General features: G+C 39.7%; 1 protein-coding gene and 1 long non-coding RNA gene across 7 annotated transcripts in view; one reads left to right on the top strand and one right to left on the bottom strand.

The window, feature by feature from the left end:
* Nucleotides 1–20,585, top strand: part of LOC138978818 (kinesin-like protein unc-104) — a 110,758-nt gene that overhangs the window by 54,113 nt on the left and 36,060 nt on the right. For all 6 annotated transcript variants that reach the window (XR_011459818.1, XM_070351604.1, XM_070351603.1 and 3 more), the window contains 2 exons: nt 5,444–5,581; nt 5,813–5,931. Coding sequence is in view for 5 of the 6 variants with exons in the window: in XM_070351604.1 (XP_070207705.1) it covers nt 5,444–5,581; nt 5,813–5,931 (257 nt within the window). In the remaining variant the exon portion in view is untranslated. The remainder of the gene's footprint in view (nt 1–5,443; nt 5,582–5,812; nt 5,932–20,585) is intronic.
* On the bottom strand, nt 14,438–17,237 carry LOC138978817 (uncharacterized). Its single transcript, XR_011459817.1, has 4 exons — nt 16,959–17,237; nt 16,010–16,076; nt 15,559–15,719; nt 14,438–14,880 (listed from the first exon to the last, which is right to left on the bottom strand). It is a non-coding gene; the product is annotated as an uncharacterized lncRNA (long non-coding RNA).

The raw sequence follows: 20,585 nt of genomic DNA, 5'->3' as shown, positions 1-20,585 counted from the left end.
TTTTGTTCAGACTGCTGTTCCGTTGTTTACTCAAGTTCCTTGTCTGATAATCAGGCGATTCCTTTGTTGTACTGCCGTGGACGTTTTCGTTCTTTTGAATTGAAGCAGCTTTTTTTATGTGGATTTTATTTTTTTGCATTGGATTTTGTTCAAACTGCTCTTGATGTTTTTGTCTTCTGCTTCCTGTGTTTTAGTGCCGTGGAAGTTTTTGTCCTTATGAATGGAAGCTTTCTTGATGTGGATTTAGTTTTCTTGCAGTGGATTGTGTTCAGTCACTGCTGCTCTCTTGATGTTTGTGTCATATCTGCCCACTTGGTTGTACTCCAGTTGAAGATTTTGTTCTTCTGAATAATATGGTGCACTTAGCTTTGTCGATCCATAATATGGTTTTCTTGGAGTAGATTTTGTTCCGACTCACAGTTGCCCTGACATTGATTGTCATCTGCTTTCGTTGTTGTACATCCTTGGACATTTATTTTCTGCTGAATCTGATCAGTTTTCTGGATGTGCCGTTTAAATTGTTCAAATTTATTTCATTGCAATGGATTTTTTATTTGACTGCTATTTTGTTCTGCCTCAAATTTTCATTGTCAATGCTTTGTTGTGCCACAGAAGTTCATGTTGTCCTGAGATTCACAGCATTTTTTTTCTCTGAGTGGATTTTGTTCAAATTGCTCTTCTGTCACAGACTCATTATCTGGATTTTGTGTTGTTCTGCCAGGTTGTTCTCTTCTTTGAATCCAAGGAGCTTTCCTGATGTCTGATTTTGATTTCTTTCAGTGCATTTAATCATTTGAACTCAGTGGTGCTTTCATAGGTCTCATGATTTTGTTTCTTTGTTTCAATGTCACGTGAAAGACAGACGAATTTAGTTTGCTTTCAGTGGATTTTGTTAATCAAATTCAGAGGTGCTATAAGCTCACATCTTATGAATCTTTGATTTCATGGAAGACATGAAGCTTTTGTGTTGTCACTTATGACTTCTGTGAGTTGTTTTGTTGAAGTCAATGGCATTTTTGTTGTTGTTATTTAAGTTTCTGTCGTCTAGCAGACAAAACTGTTAAAAGAGAGTGAAGTTTGTGTAATTGTTTTGCTTTTGTTCCTTAGACAAGTTAGCTCTTTCTGCTTTTATTTGAGTCATTTTATACAACACAAGTGGTTTTTTATATGGCTTGTATTTCAGTCAAGACCCAGCGGATGAATATCAAGGGACTCATGAGCCTCTGGCGAGTGAGTCCCTTTGATATTCCCGCTGGGTCTTGACTGAAATACAAGCCATATAAAAAATCACGAGTGTTGTAACCTGTATATCCCATGAAGATCTAAAAGACAAAGTGTGACTTCCTGCTGGGTCTTGACTGAAATACAAGCCATATAAAAAAATCACGAGTGTTGTAACCTGTATATCCCATGAAGATCTAAAAGACAAAGTGTGACGGAAACATCAAGCTTTAGTTGTCTGTTCAGATGAGGCACCTCTGCACATACCTTATTCTAAAGGCACGTCTGTTGATCTATGTCAAGTCGGTGCAAAAGCCTCTTACACGGATTTGACTGAATACCTTGTGGTTACACACACATCTCCTGAGATCTTGGACACCTTCATCATCTATAGGGCCTACTGCAACGCAGAAGAGCTAGAAATACTCGCAAAATGCATTAAACAGCTTGTCCAGAGAACACTCGTAGTCGATGATGTACCGATAAGGGCGTGTGTACCGGGCACGCTGTAACTTCACATGAGTATAGTCTGAACATAGCAGTGCTGGTCGGACGGACTGGGTTTTTAACGATTGCTAGTTTGACTTTTGTTTTAGATGAGAGCACGAGCACACACACTCCAACACATACGGCCTGTCATGTTGATCACAAGAGAGAAATAGAACAGCGAATAGAAGGAAACATAACAGATTACATCCCCTTAAAATGATGCTATGGACGACAGACGTCATGAAATCTATGACGCTACGATGATAGTCTCGGCAAGTCGAGACTAAAACTCAGCTATAACACTGAACGACTCTCGCGCAAGTTCTCAAAAGCGTGGTTACCCCTTGCACATCCGGTCTATAGGTACATGTGCATTTTGGAATGTCAAGGACGACAGAAAGTAGAGCCAGCTATGATGTATTTCGTGCACCCTTATTTATCCTCTATTTTATGTGTTATAAGAGTGCAATAGTTACATCATAGATGTAACAAGAGAACAATGGAAATACAAGAAATATACCTAGAGTACATTTACAGAGACAAAGAAGGGAGGCCATGGGATATATATAAATATATGACTTTGTTGAATATACGCAGATTACATTAAGGGGGGGTGACTTAATGTAAGTTACAGTACAGTAAAACCTGCATCTAGCGGACCCTTATTTCGGCGGACACCTTAGCATAACGGACAATTCAAGTGAGGACGGATGTATTTTACTCTCAAAAACACCTTAAAAGAGCGAACACCTCAAGGCGCTGATGCGGACACCCTTTATTGGTCCCGATTGGGTTCGTTACTTGTCAACAACGGACAAACCCTTGAAGCAGACAGCTTTTAGCAGATCTTGGTTCTGCAAATACAATCTCGCTGGCGGTGTGAAGCTTATTTTGTAAGCCAATGACAGCACTTGAAAGAAGTTGATTTTTGTATGGTGCACGCTCATTGGTCGATGCCGTGAACTCACAAACATTTCAGGTTTCTACTTTCTGTACTGTGATGCATCTTTGTTTCATCCTTCGTCTTCGTCTCATCATGCCAAAACGAAAATATTTGACTTTAGAAGAGAGAGTCAATGTCATAAAGACCGTTCGAAAAGTTGCTGATGAGCTGAATTGAGGAAAAACTCAAATTTCCAACATAAAAGCTGATCGAACACAAATTCTCAGTCAGTGGGACTCCGGTGCCAGATCGACGGCAAAATGTGTTAAGAGAAGAAAAACAACCTATGACGAGTTGAACGAAGAACTTTTCGAGTGGTTTTCAACAGCTCGATCAAAGAATCTTCCAGTGAATGGCCCATTGCTTCAGATAAGAAACCGATTGCACCCCTCTCTCTCTCTCTCTCTCTCTCTCTCCTTTTCTTTGAACAAAAACAAAAAAAACAAAAAAAACTTGAGGGCTTCAAAACTTTGTGGCAAAAAAGAATCGGTGACTGTTGGGTGTTTTTTTTCTCCAAAAAAATGTTGGCGCATTCATATTCATAAGAAAGGACACCTTGCTACAAAGGACAGTGGCAAGGCTCCCCAAGAGCGTCCTTTGCTCGCAGGTTTTACAGTAACAGCTTTGCATTTGTATGCAATTTTGTTGTCAAAGTACATTTTTATTCACCAATTTTGTTTGATTTTATTTCTTTATATTGTCAGTATTACAATATATTACAATTATTTTGTGTACATCGATCTAATTAATCTTTTATTGTGATAATCAGCTATGATTTTCTTTAGAATGTTTGTTGTTGTTTTTGATGTTACATTGGCTGTAATATATTGGCAGAATATTTTACTTCTTACCTCTTTTTAGTAGTGTTCTCTACCTTCAAGCAACTTTCACTCACATGTTTTTCTAAATCACATCTGCTGTTCAAAGTGTGAAAGTGCACCATCTGAGTGCTGCGTCTGATATAGTGTTGTTGTTGTTGTTGTTTTTATCACATAAACCTTTCTTTTTTTTAAGCTGCTCCCGCAGTGGGGCACTGCGGTTATGAAATTAAAGGCCCCTCCTGTTTTTGGAACCGCAGGAGCTTTCTAGTTTGCTGTTAGGTAGATTTTTGGTTCCTCTTTCCTGTCATGCTCTCTTTTTCTTCATGAATTCTTTTCTTTTTTCTGCCTTCTTGCTCATTCACCTGTATTTTTTCCAAAAATCTCTTCTCTTGCCGCTTGTCTCGCGATTCATGTATAGTTTAATCTGTTAGTGTTCTGATGTAAGTCCAGCAGTAGATAGGTTAAGCCTATTTTAACATACTGGAAACTGGTAATCTTCCAGTAGGTATTAATTTAGTTTTACTAAAGCCTGCTGGGACACAAGTAATGGGTTAGTGCATTTGTAAACAGGAATCGCTTGACAAGTGGCCCCCTTCATCCCCCCCTTCCTCGTCCTGATATGGCTCTGCGTAGTCGGCTGGACGTTAAGCAACAAATAAACAAACAAACAAACAAATTTTAAGCTGCATTTTCTTTTGTATACATGCAGTTGTTATTGTGTTCTGTCCTTGTAACTTAGCCCTTCCTTAAATGAGCCTGAAGTTGACTTAGCGAAGACTTTGCAAAGTCTTTTGACCAAAAACTTAGTGTTGAAGCATTGTGCGTCCAGCTGTGCGAAGTATACTTTACGTAGTCGACTTAGGCCAATTAAGGACAAGCTTAACAGTTTTACATTAACACTTACTTGCACTGAGGTACTTTTTGTCTGCAGATATCTTTTGTATGATAATTGTATTGTGCTGTCTTTACTCGGGTGAGAGACGTGTCAGCTTGAGCTGATGTAAACTCTATTTACAAATTAAGTCATGTGAATTATGAACTGCTGCTTGGTACTCTTATTTGTGTGAACACTGCTTACACCTTTGTAGTATAATGTCATACCTAGTGTACTTTACTGTTGCAGCGCAGTTGTGTGAAATTTGCGCCAATCTCAAATAAGAGCAGACAAGTAACTCATTTAAAGATCTATTCTTCCTGCCAGTTATAAGTCTTAGATTTCACACACAAATGGAAATAGAACTAATCTATTAGTCTGTACATTTTCAATTGTTTTATTCTCAAACACACAAATAATTGTGATCATAAGGAAGTAAATACTGTAATAACCTTATCTGTGCAAACCATATCCAAAAACAAAGAGACTGCCAACGTTCCAAAATTCAGAATCAAAAAACAAGAAAGGTAGGTTGTTGGAACGTTTGTTATTGACAAAACAATACATCCACAGATATTTTGTGTGTGAATATTTGTTTGTCTGTTCACTTAAAAGACCGTTGGGTCGAAATATCTGTGAATGTATTGTTTTGTCAATAACAAACGTTCCAACAACCTTACCTTTCTTGTTTTTTGATTGTGCAAACCATATTTACACTATTCTTCAAGTACATCAATATGATATTACTTTCCAGTCATCCACATTCTCAACACTTTAAGGCCAAAAAAAAAATAGGTCTGTTTACGCTAACATAGGCCAAAAAAATAGGGTCGGTAGGTCGGGATTTTTTTTTTTTTTTTTTTTTTTTCCCCAAAAACCATATTTTTAAGTTGTTTTTTTTTTTTTTTTTTTCCCCAAATGCCAAAAAAAAGTCTAGGGTCGCGCGAAAAAAATAGGGTCGGTCGGGTTAATTACCGTAAACAGACTATTTTTGTTGTTGTGCCTAAACACAAATATTCAAGGCAAACTTGATACTCTTGGGAGTTTGTGTTTTGAAGATACTCGTTTTGAATAAACCAATGTTTACGATTACAGACAGCGCCTGGAGCTGATGAGAGAGATGTACCACAATGAGGCTGAATTGTCGCCCACCTCGCCCGAACCCACCATCGACACTATGACAGGCGGCGATCCTTTCTACGATCGCTTCCCCTGGTTCAGGCTTGTGGGAAGGTCAGTGGAATGAATCACCAGTGTGATTAGCATTTTAGGGAGTCATCCAAATTAAAGATTGATATTGACATGTGGCTGTAGTTTTAGTTTAACCTCAGAGATGAAATTGTTAGTGAGTTAAGGAATGTTAACACTTTGTCATTCATATTTATGTGAGATAATTGAAATTCATGGATATTTTTATAAAGGGATTGCAGATATAGCCACAACTTTGTGTTATCCATATTTCAGAGCGTTTGTGTATCTGAGCAACCTGTACTACCCCGTGCCACTGGTGCACCGTGTGGCCATCGTCAACGACAAAGGGGACGTCAAGGGATACCTGCGTGTGGCCGTCCAGGCCATCACAGGTAGGTTACACACCTGGAGAGAGAGAGAGAGAGAGAGAGAGAGAGAGAGAGAGAGAGAGAGAGAGAGAGAGAGAGAGAGAGAGAGAGTTTTTACAAAAGGATAAACCTGTTTTAGGCTTAGCCTAATCTTCCAACCTGTCCTTTGAACATGTACAAAGAATAATTGTAAACGTAAGCAAAAGATTGCACTCACACACATGCACACTCATGCACGCTCGCTCGCAGAGAGAACAAGAACAAGAAGAACAAGAACATCATTTATTCTTCAGGCCTCTAGCCCCTAGAATAGGGTCGTTACAAACAAAAATACAAGTCAAAAGTACATACAGCGGCAAAGCAACACGAAGATACAAAACTAAACACATACAGCGGCAAAGCAACAAAGATACAAAACTAAACGTACACGGTAAAGTAATACAGTCACAATCAGTCGTCTTGAGCTATGTTTTCAGTAAACTCCAGGCGAGTTTTTAGAGCAATAAACAAGTAAATGCTTAATCTACGAATATCAGATGATGAGCCGTTGCGGAGAATATTCACAAAATTTAATGAGTTATATCTTGTATTTAGAAACTTAGCCCTGGCGTTTGCATACAATGGACAATCAAATACAAAGTGCTTTTCGTCTTCCACAACATCACAGAGCTTGCATAAAATATTCCTGTCCCTTCCAAATGTTCTTCTAAAACACGAAGCTCCAATAGGCAACACACCCAGACGCAATTTGGTCAAACAATCGCGGAAACATTTTTTGTCAATGAAATCAAAGTACTTCTCACTTTCAAAAACTGTTTTGAATAATCGGTAGTTTTGATAAATGTCATTACTTATAATGGAACCATTCCATTCCTGCAAATACATATCAGCCATTCTCTGTTTAAATAAAGAAATAAATGTTTTTTCACACCCCACCCCTTGTTGCAACCAAACATATCCAAACCCCGTGCTAAACAATGTATTCTTTACATGTGTTGCCCAGCATGTTTTACCTCGCTCGTCCAGGTTTTTTAACATTAAGTATGCCTGTCTGGGAATTCTGGATATATCTAGTGTCAACAGCTTCAGCCAATATTTTATGCACCTTACTGCACTGTTGATGTACAGAGGGTAGCGTCCCAGTTCTCCATACACAAACTTGTTGGATACTTTAAGAGGAACACTTAAGAACCTTTTGCATGCAAGTGTGTGAACCTTTTCTATATTGTCTAATCTTTGGAGACCCCACATTTTGGAAGAGTACATTAATATGGATTGCACCTGGGAATCGAAAATTTTGAAAAAACAACTTTTGGAGATATCATTCAGTTTTCTAACGTGTCTAATACAGTCAATGCATGCTCGCCTCCCTTTCACCGCTAAAAAATCAACTCCCCTTTTCAAACTCATTTTTGTAGTAAACACAAAACCTAAATAATTATATTCATTAACAACATCAAGCAATTTTCCATTCAAATACCATTTTTCATTCTTACCCAAAAACCCCCCTTTTCTAAATACCATACATTTGGTTTTATCAATGTTAATGTTTAGGTACAGTCTTTTACATGCATCGTTTAAAACATTAATCTGCCTTTGTAATCCCAGTGCTGTGTCAGAGAGGAGAGCTAGGTCATCCGCAAAAAGTAAAATAAATAATTCGACAAGGCCGGGCAAAAACTGAATGCCATGCATTCCACCGTTTTCCACAGAGTTAGCTATCTCGTTTATAAAAAGGGAAAAAATTTGTGGACTTAAAATACAACCTTGACGGACCCCAACTGGACACTCAAAAAAATCAGTCATTCTGTCTTCAATCCTCACACATGACAAAACATTTTGATAAATGGCAACTATTGCTTTCATAAATTTTCCATTCATACCATACTGCATCAAACTGTCAAACAGTGGTTCTCTTTGAACAGAATCAAATGCCTGGCGTAGATCCACAAAACATACATATAATTTACATCCTCTCTTTGCAAAACATTTATCAACAACAGCCTTTAATGTAAAGATATGATCCACGGTGGAATAACCACTTCTAAAACCAGCCTGAGATTCTGTTAGTTTTTTATGTTCTTCCGTCCATTTCACTAATCTCTTATTCAAAACAAAAGTATAACATTTACTGACTAAACTAAGTAATGAAACCCCGCGATAATTCGCAGTTAACTTGGGATCACCCTTTTTGACTCACATGCGAAGCAAAAGTGAGTCTATGTACTCACCCGAGTCGTCCGGCCGGCCGGACGTCCGGCCGTCCGGCCGGCCGGCCGGGAAAACTTTAACGTTGGATATTTCTTGGACACTATTCAGTCTATCAGTACCAAATTTGGCAAGATGGTGTATGATGACAAGGCCCCAAAAAACATACATAGCATCTTGACCTTGCTTCAAGGTCAAGGTCGCAGGGGCCATAAATGTTGTCTAAAAAACAGCTATTTTTCACATTTTCCCCATTTTCTCTGAAGTTTTTGAGATTGAATACCTCACCTATATATGATATATAGGGCAAGGTAAGCCCCATCTTTTGATACCAGTTTGGTTTACCTTGCTTCAAGGTCAAGGTCACAGGAGCTCTTCAAAGTTGGATTGTATACATATTTTGAAGTGACCTTGACCCTGAACTATGGAAGATAACTGTTTCAAACTTAAAAATTATGTGGGGCACATGTTATGCTTTCATCATGAGACACATTTGGTCACATATGATCAAGGTCAAGGTCACTTTGACCCTTATGAAATGTGACCAAAATAAGGTAGTGAACCACTAAAAGTGACCATATCTCATGGTAGAAAGAGCCAATAAGCACCATTGTACTTCCTATGTCTTGAATTAACAGCTTTGTGTTGCATGACCTTGGATGACCTTGACCTTGGGTCAAGGTCACATGTATTTTGGTAGGAAAAATGTGTAAAGCAGTTCTTAGTGTATGATGTCATTGCTAGGTTTAGTTATTTGACCTTGACCCTGAAGGTCAAGGTCATGTAAAGGTCAAGGTCAAGCATGTGAGTCGTAAGATTGGAACAATAATAGCTTTTGCCCATTCATCCGGATAAATGCCCTGGTCAAACAGGATATTAAATAATTTTGTGAGGAAGTGGACAGCAGTATCAGCAACTAACTTTAACATTTCTGCTAGGACTTCGTCGCTACCACATGCTTTTCCTTTTTGACTCACATGCGAAGCAAAAGTGAGTCTATGTACTCACCCGAGTCGTCCGTCCGTCCGTCCGGAAAACTTTAACGTTGGATATTTCTTGGACACTATTCAGTCTATCAGTACCAAATTTGGCAAGATGGTGTATGATGACAAGGCCCCAAAAAACATACATAGCATCTTGACCTTGCTTCAAGGTCAAGGTCGCAGGGGCCATAAATGTTGCCTAAAAAACAGCTATTTTTCACATTTTTCACATTTTCTCTGAAGTTTTTGAGATTCAATACCTCACCTAAATATGATATATAGGGCAAAGTAAGCCCCATCTTTTGATACCAGTTTGGTTTACCTTGCTTCAAGGTCAAGGTCACAGGAGCTCTTCAAAGTTGGATTGTATACATATTTTGAAGTGACCTTGACCCTGAACTATGGAAGATAACTGTTTCAAACTTAAAAATTATGTGGGGCATATGTTATGCTTTCATCATGAGACACATTTGGTCACATATGATCAAGGTCAAGGTCACTTTGACCCTTATGAAATGTGACCAAAATAAGGTAGTGAACCACTAAAAGTGATCATATCTCATGGTAGAAAGAGCCAATAAGCACCATTGTACTTCCTATGTCTTGAATTAACAGCTTTGTGTTGCATGACCTTGGATGACCTTGACCTTGGGTCAAGGTCACATGTATTTTGGTAGGAAAAATGTGTAAAGCATGTGAGTCGTATGGGCTTTGCCCTTCTTGTTTCAAATTTCTAATGGCTTCTAAAACCTCAGATTCTGTAATTACTGCATTCAAGTCGGCACATATATCATCGGTTACTTCCCTTGCACCAGCCTGCCCACCCTCTCCCTCTCTCTCCGCTTGCCTTACAACGTCAACATTAAATAGCTGCTGAAAATGTTCAAACCACTGTGCATCAGTAACCTCCTTAGAAATCCCTGACTTTTTTCTTCCCGATAACTGCTTTACTTCCTTCCAAAATAATTTCCCATCTTTTCCCAAAGAAGCCAGATGTAAAGCTTTATTACGGCTATAGCTTATTTTCTTTGTTTTGGTTAACGTCTTATACTGTTTCCGTGCTTGTACATAAAGTTCGCGGTCTGTATCTGATTTACTAAGTCTATAATCAGTCAAGCGTTGCCGTGCAACAGTCTTCGCCGTTTGACAATCATCGTCAAACCATAACGCAGGCCTACGCTGCTGTCCGCCTCCTACCAAAACCCTCTTTCTCATACACTCACTCGCTGACAACAATGCATCAGTAAACAATTTCAATGCTTCATCTACATCATAGTCTACAACAATAAAAGCTTGTTCACACAAATCATGTAAATCATCTCTATACCAAGTTTCCAAGAAGCTCTGATCTTTAGACTGGTCCCAGCACATTTTAGAAATCCATTTTGGTTTGCTTGTCTGAACTTTGTCAGAAAAATCAATATTGTTTAGGCAACTCAACACTAATGAAACAGGAAAATGTGACGAATTAACAGAAGACATGACACGTAACGAGCGAATAAAATCTGAAGTACAAATAGCAATAGAAATAATGAAGTAGTCAATGGTACTACCACCTGATGTAGACACAAAAGTTAAAGAATCATCACAATCAAATTGCCGTAAGCCATTCATTATAATACAACCAAACATAGAACACATATCAAGCAGCTCTTTACCAAACGCGTTTGTTTCTTTATCATCAGAAATCCTTGCACACATTTCATAATCTGAATCTCTAAAACACACTTCCCTTACCCAAATGCAGTATACTTATTTTGTACTGCAGGAGGTACAATTTTGGTACGTTTGCAGCACATTTAAGGTACGTACTGAAAATGTACCAAATTGGAACCGTGCTGAAACTATGCTGAAAAGATACCAAAAATATACCTCCAAGTACTGAAAACGTACTTCCCTTTTCAAAGTATCAACATGTACTGAAAATATACTGAATATGTGCTGTTAACATGCACACCATGAAAGTTTTAGGGCAAATGCTAGCATTAATAAATAAGAAAAACTGAGAAAAGTAAAAACAATTTGCAGTGGCAATCTTCAGCTTTTAATATCCGAAAAATAACAATGCATTCACATGAATCCATGTGTATATATATATCTATATCTATATATGCACACACACAATGCAAATTTAAAACAAATAGTGTTCAACTTTACAGAAAAATATGTATTAACTTTTACACCTGCATGCAAGCATACCACAACCATACTGCAAATGTACCACAAATATACTGCAACTGTACTGATTAATTGCTGCTTTGGAGACATACCTCACAGATACTGAAAGCATACTAATAATATACTGCCATAGAAGTTAAAGAATATACCATAAGTATACTGATTATGTACTGCTGCAGAAGTATACTAAAAGTATACTAATAATATACTTCTTTAGAGGTTTAAAGGCCCGGCAGGAGTATATAAGGAGCCTGACCTTCTGCGTTGGCAAATCATTTCAAACCTCTTGCAGGCAACGGACAAATACTGCTCCTACATTTTCTTTAATATCTCGGTTAAGCATGAGTTACGGTGTCAGATTTTTTGTTCACACAGCTGGTTTTCACACATTTACCGCCCTATGCGCTTAGATAAGGTTAATTCTCCATAATAAAGAAGATATTTGTAAACAAACATTTCAATGGGGATCTTGTTCAAAGAAAAGGGCGGAGTCAACACTCTCCGACGTCACAGATTTACACCATGCGTTCCAAAAATAGCAAAACACGTGGCATGCGGCAATTTGGTTCCAGAACATGCTGTCTCAGGTGCATGTGTATTTGTTACATCGGATATGAAGAAAGAAATGCAACTAACCTTTACCACCAGTTGTGGCCTTGATAGGGTATTCCTGTGGGGTTGGGATAAAGCTCTCTCACTAATTTGAGCACACAGTCGGGCATCATTTCTCGGCTAATGTTTACCCGTGTTGGACTTGTCTTGATGTAAGGAAGACGTCTTTTTCGCCAAGTACAATGCACAATTCCAAGCACCGCATCGGTCTAGCATGGACCAATACTTCTTGTAGAGTACTTTTCTAACGCCGGAATTCCTGCGGTGTGGCAATTGGCCTGTACCTAGCCACCTCTGGCGATGATTTGTCACACAAGGGCTGCAAAAACAAAAGGCACACTGGCCTACCCCAGAGGAGAGCCCTGTACTAGGACCCGTGTCTCCGCTTTCATCAGGATCAGATAACCACGTCTGCACCCTAACGGTACTAGAGACAGCCTCTCGAGGTCACACGATGATGGCCCAGCACCTCTTGGTACACAAGTCGAATCTTTTATTACACACCTTCGAGTTTCAAATGGCCACGGATTCTCAGTAAATAGTCTCCTTATTGCGTTCTCCTGGTCACTGTTAATGTTGAGAAGTGTTACATCAAATTTCGCCATTTATTTCCACAGACAGAAAGAGATGTCAGTGCAATACAGCTTACAGACCGCAGCCTAGCCCTTACTAAGTTACTATCACCATCGGATGTTGGAATGTGAAACACTCAGGGCTTCGAATTCCCGCCTTCATCTGTCGACAACACTGATTGTGTTAGAGGCTCTCGCTGGGTGGAATAACAGACCGTGTTCCAAAGTATGCGTATACACTACGCAGATTATCACCGTTGACTTCGTCTACATGGTCCCGCTAACTATAATTACTGTCCCTGAAAGTGCCTCACAGGATGGGCAAGTTTACTTTCAAAACAGAAAGGGGTAATCTAAACTCGGTTTGTTCTAAATGGACATGGGAAACAAAGGGTCTCGGATCTTGGGTCGCCCCTGGCAACACAAATGGAAGAATCCAGGATATGCAAATGATCTTCTGCAGTTTATTCCAAGGTGGTAGGGGGTTGAAAGGGGGAACGAACGGGAGGGGGGAGGGGACAGTGGTCGGTGGAGCTACTATACTAAGACTGCAGCAATGGTGATGTGAAATCATCACCCACACATTTCGAGGTACCCTCCCCCCTCACCATTCGGTTCACAAGCCTGTTTTTGTCCTTGGTCAGTTTGAAAATGATTGGTTTGTTCAAGTATTCCGCCAAAAAAATGCGCCAAGATTTCCCTCCTCATTTTAGTGGTGTTTGACGCTTGCCCCACTCACTTAGTCAGAGTCTGATGCAAAAATTGACTCGAGAATTCTGTTCATTGACCTTGTGACGTACTAAACTTGTTTATTGTTCGCGGTTTTGGCTGATTCTGTGTTGTTTTTCTGCAATATCAGCGAAAGTACCATCATAGCGGTGACTGAGTTACAGCAACCAAGACTAAGTTTCATTTTGTCCGTTTGACTAGCCTGACATCTACAGCCTTGACATTGTTATTCTGTTTCTCTGTGTGTGACTGATTTCTTTGACACAAAGGTTCTCTGTGTGAAAGTTCAATTGTATTGTAAATATAAACAAAATACGCAATCAATATGCAAGATATCACAAATGTCACGTTCAGAAACGAAAATATGTGAAAAACTCTGAAGAAGCTGTTAAAAGAAGAAATGCTTCTCGCACAGACAGAAAGCCAGATGGTAAAATTCAGTTTAGCGGTGAGAGAGAGGAAATTGATCTTATTTACGCCCAAGTTCAAAAGGTTAAAACATTTTTAGGAGAAGGAAATCCAAACAAAGAGCTTGTGGACACTATCTTGTGCTTTTTTTATTGACAAAAACATTGAAGCTGATTTATTAGAGCGCCCTGATGCCCCCGCGTCCCCAGTGCACTTTGGCCTGTTCGTGTTTACATCGCGTGCCACGCGTTGTGCTATTTTTGCTAAGCCCCGCCCCTTTTTCTGTTGCATTATGGGAGAGGCCGGATTGGCCGTGACGTGTTTAAGAAAAATTGCCACAGAAAAAAGAATGTACTATAAGTATACTGATTATGTACTGCTGCAGAGGTATACCAAAAATGTACTAAAAGTATACCAATAATATACTTCCCCAGAGGTTTAAGAAAAATTGCCACAGAAAAAAAGAATGTACCATTAGTATACTGATTATGTACTGCTGCAGAGGTATACCAAAAATGTACTAAAAGTATACCAATAATATACTTCCCCAGAGGTTTAAGAAAAATTGCCACAGAAAAAAGAATGTACCATTAGTATACTGATTATGTACTGCTGCAGAGGTATACCAAAAATGTACTAAAAGTATACCAATAATATACTTCCCCAGAGGTTTATAAAAATAGCCACAGAAAAAAGGGGGTGGGGGGGAGGGAGAGGGGGTGGGGGAGAGAGGGGGTGGGGGGAGGGAGGGAGAGGGGAGGGGGGAAGGGGGTGGGGGAAGGGGGGTGGAGGGGAGAGGGGGGGATAGAAAGGAAAAAATATATGTCAGTACGCAAAAAATAACCCTCATCAAAGTTTCCATACCATAGAACATGGGTGGAGATCACATAAAGACACCACAGACAAAATATGACTAGAACTCTCATACCAATAATAGGAGAGAAACAATTTGATGTACATACAACAGAACGTGACTAGATAAACGCATGACTAGAAATCACAAACCAATTTTAGGAGAGAAACAATTTGATGTACATACAACAGAACGTGACTAGATAAAAATATACCACAGAGAAAAAAAGAAAACAGATCTAAAAGAAAATAAAGTCTGTCCATACATCCAAACAACCATAGGTCCTGGCACATGGCACAATAATATATTACATCAGAACGTAAAAGTTACTTCGAATTCTTAGCTTTACAAATGGCTGCTGACAGCTTGCTCCGCAGCACCGTCCTAATCCTCGCCCACGAGCTGCCCTCATTGCTTGCCACGGTGTAAGCTGAAATGATATATTCAGCAGGTTCAGACAAAATTATAATTCAAATTAAAGCCTGCAAGAAAAATATTAATATCCATCCAAACCTCTGTACTTGAAGTCTTTTCTTTAACTTTACCAGCAGAATACCACTTGTGCAATTAATTAATATGAATGCATCTCTGTCTGCTTCAGATCCGGGATGTTCCCCCGAACAAGATTTTTAACTTTTTAAAAGAGATCAAGATTTTTTTTATAAGATTGTAAGTACCAGAAGTGATAGTGATTAATTTTTAGAACCTTCTTTTACAGTGATAGATCTGAATTTTTTGTTTGTTTGTTTAACGCCCAGCCGATCACGAAGGGCCATATCAGGGCGGTGCTGCTTTGACATTTAACGTGCGCCACACACAAGACAGAAGTCGCAGTATGCGAATGCTTGCAACAAAATTCACAAATGGCTAAGCAAGTCACGTGGACAACATCGAGTCATAACGGAGTGGTACCCAGGCATCAGTACTTGGCTAGTTACGCTATGTTCATTATTGATTGTCAAGGGATAAGTGAACATTTTGGATGCTTGTCATTTTGTTGTTGAGCATAGCAGCTTTTGGCTTGGCGTAGCAATGACTGCAAAATCGGAGCATGCTACGCCAAACATTGTAGCAGTTGGCAGGTATGCAGCTATCATACCTAACATACCTTGTGTAGCATAGCTGGCCATCAGCTCCCCCTCCAGCTCGCGCTGTCTTGCCTCCAGGCTAGTCAGTAGTGACCTTGGCCTGCAGGTCCTTGACCTGCTCCCTCAGTGCAGCTGCATTCGCCTTGCAGGCTTCAGTGCAGGCCAGGTTCTGTGGTTAGAACTGAAAAAAAGAATACCAATTATGCACATGTATAAATAAAAAATGTTACTAAAGCATTAACCAAAACTGTCGGCACTTAAAAAGTGAGCAGACACATCATAATTTTGTTAGGGAATAATTAAATAAATCCAAAAACAAAAAGACTGCCAACGTTCCAAAATTCAGAATCAAAATCCAAGAACGGTAGTTTGTTGTAATTTAATATATATTTGTGAATGTATTGTTTTGTCAATAACAAACGTTCCAACAAACTTACCTTTCTTGTTTTTTGATAGGGAATAATTAGTTACCTGATCTCGGCGCCTTAGCCGCTACTGTTGCACGCGGTGTTGGTGCACCATCGAGGTCATATGAAGGCTAAAACAAAAAAATCCCATAGCAACACGTGAGAACATTCAACTTTCAAGGCTTTTGAAAAAAAGACACTAGCTGCTATTAGGATCTGCTCTAAATGTCACATGCACAGAAAGGATCAGGCTTCAAGCAAAGAATGAAGCAATAAACTAACTGGCAACACTCGCTGCAAATTGAGGAATATTTTAACTTTGTTCATCTTACCACAGTCACTTCGTTGTTTAGATTTTGAGGAATATTTGTCGTAGTGGTGGTGACTGGCGACGCTGACTCTAGCGACGCCAACTGCATAGCTAATATAAATAAAACAAATATAGATTTGCTTATTTGCTACTCTTCACTGCGCACATGTATCCAGGGGATACTTGAAAAAAAAACCCAGCATAGTAGTTATTATTACTTTTGTCTAATAACATAATACTAATAGTAAATAACTTAATATACAATTCAACATTTGATTATTTTAGTTTAACTTTGAAGAGAAACAATTAGTTAAACTTGCTAATTTTCAAATACTAAATGTATGGAAGGAAATAATTGGTTGGCAATATTACAAATGACAATGCAAGCACTTCGTGGGTGCAAGTGAGGCTCTATAAAGTATAAAGAATGTCCATGGCCAATAACTCATTACTAAAGTGCTCAAATTCAAACTCAAAGCTAAGTTCTGTTCTATTTCTAGTGGCATTGGTAACAGTAACTTCAGTAAGTGAAAGTTTGAAAAGAGTAAAGAATGTGTATTTCTTTGTCTTCGTGCCATACTACCACTGCAGTCCCATTATCTCATCTGACAGTGACACTGTCACTCGACTCACTGGGTCAGCACAATAGCTACACTAAAAGTTAAAATACCACTGTATCAAAACAATCAACACAATTACTTACCAACGAGAGTGAAGAGGGTTTGTGAAGAGAGTGAGTCACTCATTGCGATTCGGGTGGAGGCAAAGTGGATGTTTCATGTTTCGTTTCTGAGCCAGAGGTGTCACTGTCAGCCATGGTTAGAACTCCACGTTGTCAAAGGACCGGCTGGCTTTTCGCATGGAAGTAGTTGTGCATCTCAACATTGCAACACTATTGTAGACTTTGATCCCACACTTAGATATCCAGTTCAAAAGCTTCGTTCATGATGCATTCCTGGGAAAATATCCACTCCAGACACGCACTGTTTCAGTCATGCAGGCAGCTTCAAAAATGGCGGTGTACTTTTGTCTCCTTTCATTTGATTGGGCGATATTTTTAGAACTAGCCACCATGCAGACAAGAGTGAAAAGTAGGTTTTGGACCAGAAATGTTTTCAAATCACTAAGGTGTTGTTGTTTTTTTAAAGTTTTTTTTAATCACATTCTTTTGTCCAGTGGATGCAGCAACATATTTATGTTCTGCTTATTTTGAAGTTTAAACTGTGTTTTAGGTATAAAAAAAAAAGAAGAAAAATTGAACATTTTGAATAAGTTAATTTACTGTGCCGTCTTGTTAAAATAAATAATGCAGAATATTGTATACATGTGTGTTTTGACTGGTGTATTTATTCCAGTTTGAATGGTACCTGGATGTTTGGGGAAGAAGAAGGCAAACGTCTATATCATTAAGAATGTAGATGCAAATTGTAATGTCTTGCTTTAAGTTAACTGAAACATATGGTCAAATATATATATATATATATATATATATATGCATTTGATTTACACTATCGATGACAGCTAGAGAAAATGGCTCGATGAAAGATTGAATGGCGTAGTGTTTGTCGTACATTTTCAGTACACAAAATGTTTCTAAGTCCAACTGGCACTCGCAGTATGAAAAGTAACAAAGTCGAAGCAGTACATTTGCAGTACAGGCAAAAAATGGCTAAGTTATTTTGGTATGTTTTCAGTATACATAATATTTTCTAAGTCCAAAAGAAGCACATTTTCAGTACACAAAATGTTTTGTAAGTCATATTGAAGTACTTTTTCAGCATACAAAATATTTTCTAAGTCCAACAAAAGCACATTTTCAGTACATCAAAAAGTGGTTAAGTCTAAACGAGGTATGTTTTCAGTACAATAGAGGTATGTTTTCAGTATACCACCTAACTTGGTTCAAAACTGCAGTACATTTTCAGTGTACCTAAAATGTACTGAATTTTCTTTGCAGCACATTTGAAGTACATTTGAAGTACATTTTTGGGCAGGAGGTACAAATTCAGTAAATTTTCAGCTCATGTTTGGTATACCTAATTTGTGCTGATTTCTGTGGGGGTTTATTCCAATCCTCATCAAAACTATCATCAGGCACAGCATTATTCGAACTTGTTCTAGCATTCAAATCTCCACACACAATCAAAGAGAAATCCTCATGAATAGATTCAAACAAATCAACAATGCATTGTTCTAGAATTTCAATACCATAGCCATATTCAGAAACATCCCAAAATTTGCTGTCATATGGGTGTAAATACATGCAAATCAAAAACACATTCTTATCTGAACCGAACAACGTTTTATTTATTTCCAGTACAACCGTGTGTTTATATTTAACATCAATGCGTTTCACTAGCTGTGACAATCGTTTTTTAACAAAAACCATCACACCACCCGAACATCTTGCTCTCTGCGATAATCTGACAGCCTTAGAAACATGCACATCATAGTCTTTGAACACAGGGTACTCTCGATTATCAAAATCAACGACGGTTTCATTCAATGAAAAAATGTCAAAACTTAGCAAACAGTCAATCACATCCTTTATATCAAGTTTTTGTAACCAACCGTCACAATTCCAAGTACAAATGCGAATAGAACTTGGGCCTTGGCCACACCCCTATCTGTTTGTGCTTGTGGAGCCACCCCTACCTCTACCCCCTCTTGCACCTGTCCCAGGAGTTTTCCCACCTCTGACCTGCTGCTGAGTTTGCCCTCTACCCTGGGCGGTGTTTCCCCGTTGTAGGCCTAGTGCCGAGTTTATTTTTGGCTGCGTGTTGTCATTCTGATTGGCCCTAGACCCCGAGCGCTGACGTAGCTGCATGGGACTTTTATTCATGACGCGCAAGGGAATGTGGCTGTCGCGGCGTGCACGTGTCTCCGATGACGACGTGTCAGGGCCTCCCTGTGACGGTGGAAACTCCATGCCTTTGCCAAAAGCGAACTGAGACCCTTCGTCGTCATTGGGTTGATGCCGATCGAGTGGGGGGAAGTCCGCAGAGGGGTTGCCAAAGGGGTCGTAACCCCAGTCATACATCGATCTTTGTGTGTTTTCATCCTCACCTCCCTCTGCACCCCCGCCAAACCTCTCTTCATGAACATCATCCCCTCTAATTGGCTTGCCTCTCTGGGGTGCCCCCTCCCACTCCTTCAGCTTGACCACTAGTTCTCTCTCAAGATCGTAAGTGTACACGCCCTCAGAGGAAACGAGTTTGTCAAAACGCATTTTGGGGTATTTCCCCGCTTCGTACAACTCTGTTTGCTTGGTGCTCAGGCCCTTTCTTTTCGCCCTAACTAGCGCAGAGAAGTCCTCCCTAACAGTTACATTCTTAAAGTCCTCTGTGCGTTTCAGATTGCGTGATTTGCTAAGAATGAGACTTTTTTGTTTGTAGGACAACAATTTGACCACAATCGCGTTACCTTTTATACGATGCGCTCTCTCGATGTCAACAAACTCATTGATACCCATCCCTTCGCTGATCACCTCCCTCACACTCTCTTCACAGTCCCCCCAACTTTCATTGTCAAGGTCTTTACGCACACCGAAGAACAGCAAGTTGTTTCTGCGACTGTGATTTTCGAGAGAGTCACATTTCAGTGAAAGTTCGTTGATCATACCTTTAAGGTCTTTGTTTTCTTTCTGCAGGTTGGAACACTGATTCTGTAGTTTATCAGTCCTAGCCTTAAGTTGTGACGACAGAGACTCCTTCAGATCATTCATGTCTGTCTTCATGTCTTTCTTCAAGCTGTCCATAGCCGCGTTCTGTGATTCAACGATCTCCTGTTTTGTAGTGTTGTGCATCTGCTGCAGTCGTTGAAAAAGGGCATCCATCATGGCACTGGAATCAGGCGGGATAGGCACCAACTGTGACGTCATCGACATTGGACTGCCACGCCCCTCGCTGTTGTTTGCCGATTTTGCAGGAGAGCTTGGATTGGGCCCAGGATTCTGCTCGATATCGCCCCCCAGCAAGAGAAGAGCAGCCACGAAGACGATCATGCCACAGGCACTGTTGATGAGTAATAGACCGTGTACAGTCACTCTGATGATGATGCGGACTCTGGCACTGGACCACTTTCTCCTGTCCCTCATGTATGACATCACTGCCACCATGTACGCGGGACTGTCATTGGGGTTGCCCCCTACGTCATCACAAACCAGTTGCAGGAATGTCAGAGTGAAAAACAGCGATAGCACAAGTCCACCAGCTTTGATCCCCTGGTACATACGGCGCCTACTGTAGCTCTCAGCTTTCTTATACAGCAGTGAGATCAGAGTCCATGTCCATACACCGGTTTTCACACGGTGACTAATAGCACACGAAGG

This window comes from Littorina saxatilis, linkage group LG10 (genome assembly GCF_037325665.1).
Source record: "Littorina saxatilis isolate snail1 linkage group LG10, US_GU_Lsax_2.0, whole genome shotgun sequence".
Classification (NCBI taxonomy): Eukaryota; Metazoa; Mollusca; class Gastropoda; order Littorinimorpha; family Littorinidae; genus Littorina; species Littorina saxatilis.
The sequence above is the reverse complement of the archived record's forward strand: the minus strand, read 5'-3'. Positions and strand labels throughout refer to the sequence as shown.